The sequence below is a fragment of the Tachysurus vachellii genome, chromosome 24 (assembly GCF_030014155.1).
Source record: "Tachysurus vachellii isolate PV-2020 chromosome 24, HZAU_Pvac_v1, whole genome shotgun sequence".
In the NCBI taxonomy this organism is placed as follows: Eukaryota; Metazoa; Chordata; class Actinopteri; order Siluriformes; family Bagridae; genus Tachysurus; species Tachysurus vachellii.
This window is the reverse complement of record NC_083483.1, coordinates 370,001-385,000: the sequence shown is the minus strand read 5'-3', so window position 1 is coordinate 385,000 and position 15,000 is coordinate 370,001. Positions and strand designations below refer to the sequence as shown.

The 15,000-nt window shown below is 46.3% G+C and overlaps 1 protein-coding gene across 2 annotated transcripts in view; it reads right to left on the bottom strand.

Annotated features, from left to right (window-relative positions):
- Positions 1-15,000, bottom strand: part of micall2b (mical-like 2b) — an 18,793-nt gene that overhangs the window by 1,940 nt on the left and 1,853 nt on the right. Inside the window, exons 3-16 of one of the 2 annotated variants that reach the window (XM_060860606.1) lie at positions 13,272-13,413; positions 13,072-13,193; positions 12,796-12,926; positions 11,678-12,199; positions 10,820-11,071; positions 10,473-10,654; positions 7,998-8,058; positions 7,440-7,621; positions 6,453-6,499; positions 6,012-6,129; positions 3,668-3,770; positions 3,296-3,369; positions 1,771-1,885; positions 1,620-1,666 (exon numbers count right to left, since the gene is read on the bottom strand). In XM_060860606.1, the coding sequence (XP_060716589.1) occupies positions 1,620-1,666; positions 1,771-1,885; positions 3,296-3,369; positions 3,668-3,770; positions 6,012-6,129; positions 6,453-6,499; positions 7,440-7,621; positions 7,998-8,058; positions 10,473-10,654; positions 10,820-11,071; positions 11,678-12,199; positions 12,796-12,926; positions 13,072-13,193; positions 13,272-13,413 (2,098 nt within the window). Of the gene's footprint in view, positions 1-1,619; positions 1,667-1,770; positions 1,886-3,129; positions 3,152-3,222; positions 3,370-3,667; positions 3,771-6,011; positions 6,130-6,452; positions 6,500-7,439; positions 7,622-7,997; positions 8,059-10,472; positions 10,655-10,819; positions 11,072-11,677; positions 12,200-12,795; positions 12,927-13,071; positions 13,194-13,271; positions 13,414-15,000 lie in introns of those variants that run through there. The other variant, XM_060860607.1, reaches the window with a different exon arrangement.

The following is a 15,000-nucleotide window of genomic DNA, read 5'->3' as shown; positions in this document are numbered from 1 at the left end:
GACACACACACACACACAGACACACACAGACACACACACAGACACACACACAGACACACACGCAGACACACACACACACAGACACACACACACACAGACACACACACAGACACACACACAGACACACACACAGACACACACACACACACGCAGACACACACACACGCAGACACACACACACGCAGACACACACACACGCAGACACACACACAGACACACACACAGACAGCAGCACACCACACACACAGCAAGACCACACTCACAGACACAGCAGACACACACAAACGCAGTCACACAACACGCAGACACACACACACACGCAGACACACCACACCACGCAGACTCACACAACACGCAGACACACACACACACGCAGACACAACACACACGCGACACACACACACACGCAGACACACACACACACGCAGACACAACAACCCGCCAGCCACCCCACACCCCCCCCTAAGGAAAGACCCCCCCCAGACCACCAGCCCCCCACCCCACCCCCCACACCCTCCAGGACACACACCACACACGCAGACACACACACACACGCAGACACGACACACACGCAGACACGACACACACGCAGACACGACACACACGCAGACACGACACACACGCAGACACGACACACACGCAGACACGACACACACGCAGACACGACACACACGCAGACACGACACACACGCAGACACACACACACGCAGACACACACACACGCAGACACACACACGCAGACACACACACACGCAGACACACACACACGCAGACACACACACAGCTCAGCTGATGGAGGCGGAGAGTTTTTTCCTGTAAAGAAACTTCTAGATTGATTCAATTAATTTTTTTTTTTTTTTTAATCTCAACTTTCAAAACAAAGCTGAAACACTAGAAACTGACACTAATGCAAATGATCTCTGGACTGAAAGGTTTGGGATGGAAATGATGCTGTAATTATCACTAATCACATCAGTGTGGCTTTAAAGAGGAAAAAAACAAAAACTAAATCTGAATCAAAAGCGTTTCATCTGACATCACATTCACACAAAGACATTTAATACACACACTGTTTAATACACACACACACTCCGTTTAATACACACACACACTCCGTTTAATACACACACACACTCCGTTTAATACACACACACACACTCCGTTTAATACACACACACACACACTCCGTTTAATACACACACACTCCGTTTAATACACACACACTCCGTTTAATACACACACTCCGTTTAATACACACACACACACACACACACTCTGTTTAATACACACACACTCTGTTTAATACACACACACTCTGTTTAATACACACACACTCTGTTTAATACACACACACTCCGTTTAATACACACACACACACACACACTCCACTTCCTGTCTCAGATGAATCACTTCAACTTTTATAGTAATCTGAATTAAACTACACTAGAACTGATTATTGTGTGAATCTTTAAGCTTTTACAGGTAAAATATCTTCTGAACATCACTGAGTCACTCACAGTCACCTGAACACCTTCAAACACAAGTCAATCATCAGAGCGTCTGTAACGTCAGTCAGCTGACTGTCGTCTGTTAGGATTTATTTTTATTTCTCTACTCACCAAGATTCTGCATCATCTTATTCAGCTGCTCATCTTCCTCTTCCTCTCTGCAGGAACACAGAGGAAATGAGTAAAAAAAAAACATCATCACAGTGAACCTGAACTGCACACACACACACACACACACACACACACACACACACACACACACCTCAGTCTGTCCTCATCGAGTCCGTCCACAATAGCGTTCCTGTCATTAACTATTTCTACCAGTTTGGCCATCAGTTCTTCTTCTCGTTTTTTATCCTTTGTAGTCTTCAGGTGTTCTAAAAACACACACACACACACACACACACACACACACACACACACACACACAGTTATTTACTTTTTATTACAGAACATACATAATCATACTAATCATTTTTATATTCTGTTGTATTTGCAGTGCTCTTCCTCCTCCTCCTCTTCCTCCCTCACTCTGAGTGAAAGCTCTCATTCTGATGTTTAGGATAAAACTCAGCCGTCCTTCTTCACTTTAATTTATTATACAGTGTTATTCAGTGGAGCTTTTAACACTTATACACTTAACACCTGACACTCAGCACTGCAGCGTGGTGAACATTAGGAAGCCTGGACCGGCGTTAATGGCCACTCGTTCACAGGGTTTCAGGAACAATACACCAACATTTTATTCCCAGTGAGACACTAAACCAGATGATCACAGCTCACACCACAACGGGGTTCTGTTTCTCATCAGGAAACGTGTGTCATGGCAACATTAGTGAATAAAAGCTTCATTAACACCAGGAACAGGTGAGTTACTCACAACAGGCCGCATTTAAAGCTGTGACTCGAATAGTACAGTAAGATCATTAAAGTAGTCAGTGAGTTAATCAGTATGTAAATAAATACGTAAACGAGGGATTAATGAATAATCAAAAGGAGGAGAGTCAGAAAGTCATTAATAAAAAACAATCAATCAGTAATCACTTAACACAGTAAATTAGACACAATGAGTTATGTACTGAGTGTGTGATTAATTAATCAGGCAGTAATTAAATCAGAAGGAAAAAGGAGTCTGTGTTAAAAACAGAGGGTCGGTCAGCAGGGCGGTCAGCGGGTCGGTCAGAGGGGCGGTCAGAGGTGCGGTCAGAGGGGCGGTCAGCGGGTCGTTCAGGGGGTCGGTCAGAGGTGCGGTCAGAGGGGCGGTCAGCGGGGCGGTCAGAGGGGCGGTCAGCGGGTCGGTCAGAGGGGCGGTCAGCGGGTCGTTCAGGGGGTCGGTCAGCGGGTCGTTCAGAGGGTCGGTCAGAGGGGCGGTCAGGAGGTCGGTCAGCGGGTCGGTCAGCGGGTCGGTCAGCGGGGCGGTCAGAGGGTCGGTCAGGGGGTCGGTCAGCGGGGCGGTCAGAGGGTCGGTCAGGGGGTCGGTCAGGGGGTCGGTTCAGAGGGTCGGTCAGCGGGTCGGTCAGCGGGTCGGTCAGCGGGTCGGTCAGAGGGGCGGTCAGAGGGGAGGTCAGGGGGTCGGTTCAGAGGGTCGGTCAGCGGGTCGTCAGGGGATCCGTCAGAGGGGCGGTCAGAGGGGCGGTCAGCGGGTCGTTTAGCGGGTCGGTCAGAGGGGCGGTCAGCGGGTCGGTTCAGAGGGTCGGGCAGCGGGTCGTCAGAGGGGCGGTCAGAGGGGCGGTCAGAGGGGCGGTCAGCAAACAGACAAACAATTCTAGTAATCAGTGATTTGTTACCTGGTTTTTCCATCAGTTTGCGAAGTTCTGCCTCAACATTAGGCTGCTCCTCCTCCAGGTCCTGAGATCTTCCACTGTCTCACACACACAGACACACACAGACACACACACACACACAGGCGCACACACACAGACACACACACAGACACACACACAGACACACACACAGACACACACACAGACACACACACAGACACACACAGACACAGACACACACAGACACACAGGCACACACACACACAGACACAGACACACCTGAATTTCTGATCACAGCGTTAAAAAGCTGTGAATTTGTCAGATATTTGGAGAGTTCAGTAAGGAGCAGCTGCTCAGCCTCTCCTGCGTTCTGTTGATTATTAAACTCATATTTACACGTAGACGAGTTCAGACTCGCGTCGGATGTAAACCTGTTTGCTTCGGATCAGAGTAAACCAGTCCACCATCAAGTCATTCGTCAAGACGTCCTCCTGGTTCTCTGGAAGAGGAAGAAGTTTATTTAGGACAATGTTCATAAAAGAGTGAAGAGATGGAGGGACAGAGAGACGGAGGGACAGAGAAGACGGAGGGACAGAGAAGATGGAGGGACAGAGAGACGGAGGGACAGAGAAGACGGAGGGACAGAGAGACGGAGGGACGGAGAGACGGAGGGACAGAGAGACGGAGGGACAGAGAGACGGAGGGACAGAGAGACGGAGGGACAGAGAGATGAAGCGACAGAGACGGAGGGACGGAAAGATGGAGGGACAGAGAGACGGAGGGACAGAGAGACGGAGGGACAGAGAGACGGAGGGACAGAGAGATGGAGGGACAGAGAGACGAAGGGACAGAGATATTTCAAAATAACAGAAAATAAAAAAATGGCGTCTGGGAAAGTTCAGGCACCCTGCAGAGTTAATAGGATGCACCGCCCCTTTAAAAAGCTGAGACCTGACAGTGTCATGGATTGTCCTCAATCATCGTCTGGAAAGACCAGGTGATGTCAACCTCAAAGGTTTTAAATGCCCAGACTCATCAGACATTTGCCCCAACAATTAGCACCATGGGTTCTTCTAAGCAGTTGTCTAGAAAACTGTAACTGAAACAGTTGACGCTCACAAAGCAGGAGAAGGCTATGAGAAGATAGCAAAGCGTTTTCAGATGCCAAGATCCTCTGTTCGGAATGTAATTAAGAAATGGTGGTCATCAGGATCAGTGGGAGTTAAAGCAAGATCCAGAAGACCAAGAACAATATCAGACAGAAGAAACGGCTCGCAGGATGGTGAGAAACCCACGTTTGACTGCACGATCCCTCCAGAAAGATCTGTCAGACACTGGAGTTGTGGACCACCATTCCACTATAAAGAGATACTTATACAAATATGGACTTCATGGAAGAGTCATCAGAAGAAAACCTCTTCTACGTCCTCACCACAAAAATCAGCGTTTGAAGTTTGCAAATGAACTTATAGACAAGCTGGAAACAAGTTCTGTGGACCAATGAGGTTAAAATGGAACTTTTTGTCCGGAGTGAGAAGAGGTAAATTTCAGCAAATTTTGGACTCTAACTTGATGCCATCTGTGAAGAAGCTGAAGTTAAAGAGAGGATGTGGCTTCTACAAATGGATAATGATCCTAAACACACCTCAAAATCCACGGTGGATAACATCAAGAGGCGGAAACTCAAGGTTTTGCCTTCACAATCTCCTGACCTCAACATAATCTATGGATAGACCTTAAAAGAGCAGTGTGTGACAGACAGCCCTGAAATCTCAAACAACTGGAAGACGTTTGTAAGGAAGAACGGTGAAGATACCTCAAACATTTAGGAAAGACTCTTGACTGGCTACAAAAAGTGTTTACAAGCTGTGATACTTGCCAAAGGGAGCAGTACAAGGTATAAACTCTGAAGGGTGCACAAACTTTTGCAGACACCATTTTTTTGTTTTCTATTATTTTGAAAGTGTAAATGATGGAAATAAAATCTAACTTTTTTTTTTGACAAATTATAAGAATGTTTAATCTGTAATTTGATGCCTTTTGGAGATTTTTTCCTCTTTTCTTGGCTTCTTTATGCACATTAATACAATTTTTTTTACCTGGGGTGCCCAAACTTTCGAACCCCACTGTATATGAACTCAGCTGGTGATTCTTTCTTTATACCAGGAAGTGATATGAGACCGAATCAGACACACACACAGTCTCATTGCCTGGCTGTCAGAAACTCACTACATTGTGAAGGAGTGATGATGAAGGTCAGGAGAAACGCAGCTCTGATCATATGAACATCTGCACATTAACAGGACTGCAGTCATTAGAACTCATCACCTTCAGTTTAAACCCTGATTTATTTTAAATCCTTTGGTCTGTTTATTAGACTGAAGTGTAATTATGAGAAGAGCCGCATGAGCAGCTGCCAACATTCACCTCCACTCTGTAATAAACACTCCAACATTCACCACATTTAACGTTCAGCAGTGTTTAATCGTCTCAGACCTGCAGCTGATTTGTGTTTGACTCATTAGACGTTAATCCTGGTGTTAATACACTGTTCAGGAGAAGCACGAGATTAACAGGAAGTGGAATTCACATCATGTGACAAATATTCTATTAAATTAAATATTAATTATATATTAAATTAATAATCTGTTAAATATTTTGTTTTCATGGAGCTGAGAGTCGGATCAAACTCTGATGCTCACCTTCCTCACACTGCCTCACCTTCCTCACACTGCCTCACCTTCCTCACACTGCCTCAGCTGCTTCTCCAACTCCACTCCTTTCTTCTCCAGATCATTCAGCTTCATCTCGATCTCCTTCAGCTCCCTCAGGATCTCCTCTCTCGGGATGTAGTCCGGCTTTAACAACAAGATAATAATAATAATAATAATAATAATTAAATAAAAATTAGATTGATTTACAGAATAAAAGTCTGAACATTTTCTAAGGTATCAACAGGGTTAAAGGGATGAATCCTGAGCTGCGTCCTGGTGAATTTTCACCACTTTAACTCTCACTTCAATGTGTAGCAAACTGAGTCACAGGAAAAAGAGAGAAATGAACAAACTAGAAATACATTTTTATGAAATTTAACAGAGAAAAAAAAATGTTTCAAATATAAGATGTTTAAAGTAACTGGAATAAAGACAAAAAGTAAAGTTTACAGATTTTATACACAAACCTTCAACAGCTTCTGTGAGAGTGACGTGCTGCTTTCAACATTATAGTCTAGGACAGAGAAACACACACACACACACAGACACACACACACAGACACACACACACAGACACACACACACAGACACACACACACATACACACACACACAGACACACACACAGACACACACACAGACACACACACAGACACACACACAGACACACACACACACACACACACACACACACACACACACAGACACACACACAGACACACACACAGACACACACACAGACACACACACTTTAATTTTCTGTCCTCTGGCACCTTCAAGTGGCCAAAACCGTCCTAACAGCTTATACAGTACAATACGGTAAAGTTTACTAAGCTAAATATCAAAAATACGCTTTAATCAAGGATGTGTGTGGACCAGAGTCCGAGTCACGTGTGTGGACCAGAGTCCGAGTCACGTGTGTGGACCAGAGTCAGAGTCACGTGTGTGGACCAGAGTCAGAGTCACGTGTGTGGATCAGAGTCAGAGTCATGTGTGTGGATCAGAGTCAGTCACGTGTGGACCAGAGTCAGAGTCACGTGTGTGGACCGGAGTCCGAGTCACGTGTGTGGACCAGAGTCACGTGTGTGGACCAGAGTCAGAGTCACGTGTGTGGATCAGAGTCAGAGTCACGTGTGTGGACCAGAGTCAGAGTCACGTGTGGACCAGAGTCAGAGTCACGTGTGTGGACCAGAGTCAGAGTCACGTGTGTGGACCAGAGTCATGTGTGTGGACTAGAGCCACATGTGTGGACCAGAGTCAGAGTCACGTGTGTGGATCAGTCATGTGTGTGGACTAGAGCCACATGTGTGGACCAGAGTCACGTGTGTGGACCAGAGTCACGTGTGTGGACCAGAGTCACGTGTGTGGACCAGAGTCACGTGTGTGGACTGAGGTCTCGATACGACATGAATTTGGACGCATCACTCATCACTGCTTCCTTCACTACGTTCTCACCTTTAAGTCCCTCCTCAGCACCTCGGCTGGGAGTCGAGTCAGATTTCATACTGCTGCTGTTTGTAGAAGGAGAAGCAGTAGATGAAGGTGAGGAGATGTTCGTGGGCGACTCCCATGGTCGAGACCCCGCGTTAGACGTCTTGGACTCGCTGGTAGGTGTGGAGTCCTGGGAGCTTCTGGGTCTGATAACCAGAAGAACAAACAGAGCAGAAGTAAAGACACTGACATGAACCCCAGCTGTGGAACCAGATCACACTTCCCTCACCTTGGAATGAGGAGAAGGTTTAAAAGATGACAGTGAAAGTAGGGAAATGGGTGTGGCTAAGCAGAAGCTCTCGGCTCAGATGTGACACGCCGCAGGCTGCGTGTGGCGGAGCGAGGAAGGCGCATCAAGACCGGCGGTAAAGCGAGAGGGAGTGAGAGAGACAGAACTTCTGGAGAATCAACCAATCAAAACACACATTGGACAGGATTCAGAAAAAGTCTGAGAAGTTTTAAAGGCACAAAAATGATCATCAGCACAAAGCACAAGCAGAACAGAGACACAATTAGACCTACTTTGTGTTCTTGGCCACAGGTTTGAGTAAAGACCTCCAGTCTGAAGGAGCTGTAGAACTTTCTGAAAGAGCACAAGAGATCGTGTAAAGCTGTGACCTCAGATATACGACTCAAATCCACCTGAAGCTTCACAACTAATACGTTCTCTTCAAAAGCAGACATTAATTTAAATATGGAAAAGAAACTGAGCTTTGTGGTTCATCCACTAGGGGCAGGAGAGAGCAATAACCTTAAAGTGACTGAGAAACAGTTCCAGGTGTTAACCTTCAGCACAACACACACACTCGCATCAGCACTACACACTCACTCGCATCAGCACCACACACACACTCGCATCAGCACCACACACACACTCGCATCAGCACCACACACACACTCGCATCAGCACCACACACACACTCGCATCAGCACCACACACACACTCGCATCAGCACCACACACACACTCGCATCAGCACTACACACACACACACACACACTCACTCACTCGCATCAGCACCACACACACACACACTTGCATCAGCACCACACACACACTCGCATCAGCACCACACACACACTCGCATCAGCACCACACACACACTCGCATCAGCACCACACACACACTCGCATCAGCACTACACACACACACACACACACACACACACACACACACACTCACTCGCATCAGCACTACACACACACACACACTCACTCATTCGCATCAGCACCACACACACACTTGCATCAGCACCACACACACACTCGCATCAGCACCACACACACACTCGCATCAGCACTACACACACACACACACTCACTCACTCGCATCAGCACCACACACACACACACTTGCATCAGCACCACACACACACTCGCATCAGCACCACACACACACTCGCATCAGCACTACACACACACACACACTCACTCACATCAGCACTACACACACACACACACACACTCACTCGCATCAGCACTACACACACACACACACACACACACTCTCACTCGCATCAGCACTACACACACACTCGCATCAGCACCACACACACACTCGCATCAGCACTACACACACACACACACACACTCTCACTCGCATCAGCACTACACACACACTCGCATCAGCACCACACACACACTCGCATCAGCACTACACACACACTCACATCAGCACCACACACACACACTTGCATCAGCACCACACACACACTCGCATCAGCACCACACACACACTCGCATCAGCACTACACACACACACACACTCACTCGCATCAGCACTACACACACACACACACACACACACACACACACACTCGCATCAGCACTACACACACACACACACACACACACACACTCACTCGCATCAGCACTACACACACTCGCATCAGAACTACACACACACTCACTCGCATCAGCACCACACACACACACACACACACTCGCATCAGCACCACACACACACACTCGCATCAGTACTACACACACACACACACACACACACACTCACTCGCATCAGCACTACACACACACACACACTCTCACTCGCATCAGCACTACACACACTCACTCACATCAGCACCACACACACTCGCATCAGAACTACACACACACACACACTCGCATCAGCACCACACACACACACACACACACACACACACTCGCATCAGCACCACACACACTCACTCGCATCAGCACTACACACACACACACACACACACACACACACACTCACTCGCATCAGCACTACACACACTCACTCGCATCAGCACCACACACACTCGCATCAGAACTACACACACACTCACTCGCATCAGCACCACACACACACACACACACACACACACACTCGCATCAGCACCACACACACACTCGCATCAGTACTACACACACACACACACACACTCACTCGCATCAGCACTACACACACACACACACACTCTCACTCGCATCAGCACTACACACACTCACTCACATCAGCACCACACACACTCGCATCAGAACTACACACACACACACTCGCATCAGCACCACACACACACACTCGCATCAGCACCACACACACACTCGCATCAGCACCAAACACACACACACTCACATCAGCACCACACACACTCGCATCAGAACTACACACACACACACACACTCGCATCAGCACCACACACACACACACACACTCGCATCAGCACCACACACACACACTCGCATCAGCACTACACACACACACACACACACACACACACTCACTCGCATCAGCACTACACACACACACACACACACACTCTCACTCGCATCAGCACTACACACACTCACTCACATCAGAACTACACACACACACACACACACTCGCATCAGCACCACACACACACACACACACACACACACACACACACACTTACATCAGCACCACACACACACTCGCATCAGCACCACACACACACACACATACACACACACACACACACACATCAGCACTACACACACTCACATCCCTCACCCTTGCTGTTAGTTGGCTGTGTGGTCGCTGCTCTCGCTGGAGATTTCTCTCTGGAATGCTGCCAGTTGGCGGTTTTAGTTAAACTGGGGCTTGTACTGAGGTCCAGGTCCATGGCCGGTGGCTTGAGCAACACTCTGGTGTTTGGCGTTTTGCTGGCAGCAGGAACATGTGGCATGTTACTCCTGAAAAAAAGTATCTACTAGCACTGATGCTGCACAAGGGGGCGACAAAAACCAGCTTCATGATAACAAAAATACCAAAAGCCCTGGATGTGACAACGTATTTACACAGAACCTCTACGATCAGACTGAAAAACACAGGAGGCTGCAGAGTTAAGAAGCTCTTACTTAGCATTAGATCTCAGTGCGTATGGAGAAGGTGAGCTGCTGCTTCTGCTGGTTTCATCAGTCACAAATTTACTAATGACAGACTTCGCTTTCTCCTTATCACCATCATCCTTTTCTTTTTTCTTGTCTTTTGTCCAGTCTTCTGCTCGTAGCTGCTGCTTGCCTTTACCTGCACCTCCGGCAGCTCCTGCACCTCCTGCTCCTGGACCATCTTTAGAGACCAACACAGTTCTACTGGTGGACTCAAAGAACCTGGTGAGAGAAAAGAAGAGAAGGAGAATGAAGAGATTGAGTAAGTGTTGATATTGATGAAGGTGTAATTGTTAAGTTACTAAAATAAAAAGTGTTCAGAAGTTCTGTCTGCTTTAAGTCTGTGAATACGTTTATAAAGTTCACGTAATTAAGTTTGTAATTAACATCAAAAGTGAGTTCATTAGCATTTGTATTGAGCATCGAGCTGCAATCATTTATAATGACGTTCTTGCTATTAGATGGTAGTTTTCATAAACACTTCACTTCTTCAAGTAGGAAGCTTAGCAAAGAAGTTCAGAAGTCACGTCATTAATAAGTGAAGTGTTGAGTTTGTTCATGTGTAAGTTCATAAATAAATAAATATATATATATATATATAAATAAATAAATACAAGTGGCAAATACTAATAAAACTTAAAATAAAAAAAATAAAAGATTAATATCAGGAAATAAACGGCACTGAATTAATGTTTCTGAACTGATGTTATTTACTAATTCTTTGGTCTCCTTGAGGTTCCTGCTGATCCACGACACTCCGTTCAGCTGTCATCAGTTTTATTTTCTGTAAATTAACACAGTGAAACTGACTGGAAGACGAATCCTCACCTGTTTCTGGCCTCCATGTTCCTCAGCACTGAGCTGCTCGGCTCTTTGGGCGTCTCTGAGGGAAGCTTCTGTTCAGACGGAATCTTCACCGTTACAGCCACTGAATGTGACGATGTGAATTTATAGCGAGGGGCAGCTGTAGGGGCAGTTGTAGGGGCAGCTGTAGGGGCAGCTGTAGGGGCAGCTGTAGGGGCAGCTGTAGGAGCAGCTGTAGGAGCAGCTGTAGGGGCAGCTGTAGGGGCAGCAGAGCTTCCATTCTTACTCAAAACCCAAAATGGTTGTGGTTTATTTTGGGTGGAATCTTTTTCCAGATGTTTTTTTATGATGTCCTTTGGGCTCGCTGCTGCCTTGGTGGTGATGGTGGTGGTGGTGGTGGGTGTAGTTTGACTGTAGCGTGCAGGTGGTGTGACCTGAGTGGGGGGAGGCTTCTGTGTGTTCTGGTGTGACTTGCAGATAAAGGTGTTCGGCTCTTTTCCAGACTTGTACGTTCCAGAGAGGAGAATATTGAAGCACTCGCTGCATCTGAAATAACGTCATGATCAGTGTGTTAAAGTGGAACTGCTCAGTGTCATTGTTCACATCTGACACGTTCCCACTGAGAACACCGATGACTCGTCCCTCACATGCGCCGGAGAAGATTTATTCATTCTGCATGATGTGAACAGTTAATAACTCTGAGCAACAGGGAGAAAGACAAGCTAATGTAGTCTAGTCCTAAATCACAAGCTGGGGTGAAACTTAAAGAGTAAGATTTTTGTCAGATGTGCACACCAGATGTGCCCTTGGGTGACACACACATTAAATAAATAAATAAATAATTGGCTTTTTATTGATCTTGCCTTCATTATGTTAAGAAAAAATGTGTGTATTTACTAATCAGAAGACGTGACAGATAACTGGCTCTCATTAACCTACACAATAAGATTCAGAAGCTTCCAGTTTTCAGCATGTTGCTGTTAGAACGATAAAGATGAGAATCACGTGAACCCTGTGACTACAAACGAACCATAAACAAAGTAAATAAAGGAACGCAGGAAGTCGAGTTTTATCCAGACTTAAGCAAAAAATATAATCAGAATAATAAACAGGACAAGGTTGTGATGAAAGGGATCTCCTACTTGAAGCAGTTTCGGTGGTAGAGTTTTCCATCCACGAGGTGTCTCTGAACAAGGTGGACGTGTTTATTACAGATGCTGCAGTTTCGGTTGATGGTGCTGGGTTTTTCAGCACGTTCTACTACAACGTCTCTCTGCAACAACAACAAAAACCAAACATGCAGAAGTTCACGAGGGCAAATACTAACCGAGAGAAAGAAGTGTTGAGACCTGGCACACATCCCACAGGGAACATCAGGACTGTGGTGTAATGCTGGGAAAAGCTGCTTGGCTCTTTACCTTGGTGTCAGTGTCAGGTTTAGGAGAGCTGTAGGCTTTAGCGGTGACCGCTGGGTTCTTCCTCCCTGACGAACCATCGATGGGTTCCTCTGCTGGACGCTTCACTCCTGCCAAACCCCCGACTCCAGACAGAAGGAGAGTGTGAGGGTCAACACTGTAATGTGTGTGTGTGTGTGTGTGTGTGTGTGTGTGTGTCTTACTGGGAGAGCGGCCGTGGAAGAAGTTGTAATATTGAGAGACGTAGGTGAGGATGCTGAGACGATCCGGAACTTTCAGTGCCACCATGTCTTCTGCATCCAACAGAGCTGGAATGCTCAGCTGATCCTCTGCGACTCTGAACGCCTGACACAACAGCATCAGTTAGTGTTCACCATGACACTTATTAAATCTCTGGCATTTTAGTTTTGGTGGTTTATTTGCATTTCCTATATTTGTGAATCACAACTGTTGTGTTTGTCCTGGAATCACAAAAGTTCTTATACAAGTCCGTGTTCATTTCCTGCTTCATTAATATTCAAAAAAACTTTCAGAGACGACGTTCCAGACCATGTGACCCAGAGGCTCGTCTCGGCTCAATGAACTTCGGATTGTAATACGAGTTTCTGTGCTCAGAGACATATGCAGCGTGGGCGGGGCTTATTATTCTTCTTATTATAATTATTGTTATCTTATTCTAGAACATTCCATCAGAGTGACTCAGAGCCCTGAAAGGAATTTTACTGGCAGATTAAGAGGCTGTGATGAGTTTTATCTTCCTCATTGTACTGATCTGATCCTGCTGCTGGATGTTTAACCCCAATATGTGACTTTATACAGCTGCTTCATTCCTGCACTGTTATTACGATGAAGTAAGAAAAGAGACAGGAAATGCTTAAAGGCAATTCTCCATACACACACACACACACACACACACACACACACACACACACACACACACACTCATCTCGAAAGGAAGACAAACATTATGTTAAGAATGCAGACACAAAGACAAGCTAACAGTAAAGAAGGAACAAATCTGGGATCCATTGTGAACCGAGTCCTGCTTTAATTCTTCCTCTTACAGAGAAGTTGTGTGTTAGAACAGCAGTCAGTGTAAAACTGATCTGTATTGTTTAAGCAAAAATGCTGTTAATAAAACGCTTCTCTGTTCTGCTCCACAGTGAAGGGATCAGAGCGTGAACTCAGCGTGGGATTAAAACATTCAGAGAAAGTCAAACTGCTCCACACTGTACAGCAGACAAGCCCTCACCTGTAATCTGCACCAACATCACCAGCACAGCAGGACAGGACAGCACAGGACAAGGACAGGACAGGACAGGACAGGACAGGACAGGACAGGACAGGGCTGTTTATCTAAACTGCAGCACGCTTTCACTTTCAGCTCTCAGTAAAAAGGTTCCTCAGGACGAGGAGAAGCATCGTGTGAGCTCACAGTGATCCTGCACACGGCTCTCCGTTCACACTGAGACACGAGAACAAACCCTACACGTATCAGTGACCCATCAGCTGACTAACAGCTCCAGCTGGATCTCCAACATCACGTCCAGCTCCAGAACCCTAAAGCAGTTATTCTGGTGGACGTGTAGAGACTGTTTACACAGAAACATCTCACAGGAGGAAGTAAAGAGCAACATGAAGAACAGATCAGAACACAGCAAGTCTGATAACACTCACGCTTAGAAAATACTAACAACACGTCTCAGGTTTATTTACATCCCTGAGGTGTTGTTCGGGTGACGACCTTTTACAGAGACACACAAGAAGCAGTGGAATGTTTCTAAACGGTTCATAGTTTCACTGTTACACATTTGTACATGACACACCATGACCTCACAACACGTCATCACATCATCACGTCACATGCTGTAAAGTGTGAATCAGATCTCAGCGTGAACCGACAGACCACAAGCTCTTTAACACACGAGGATG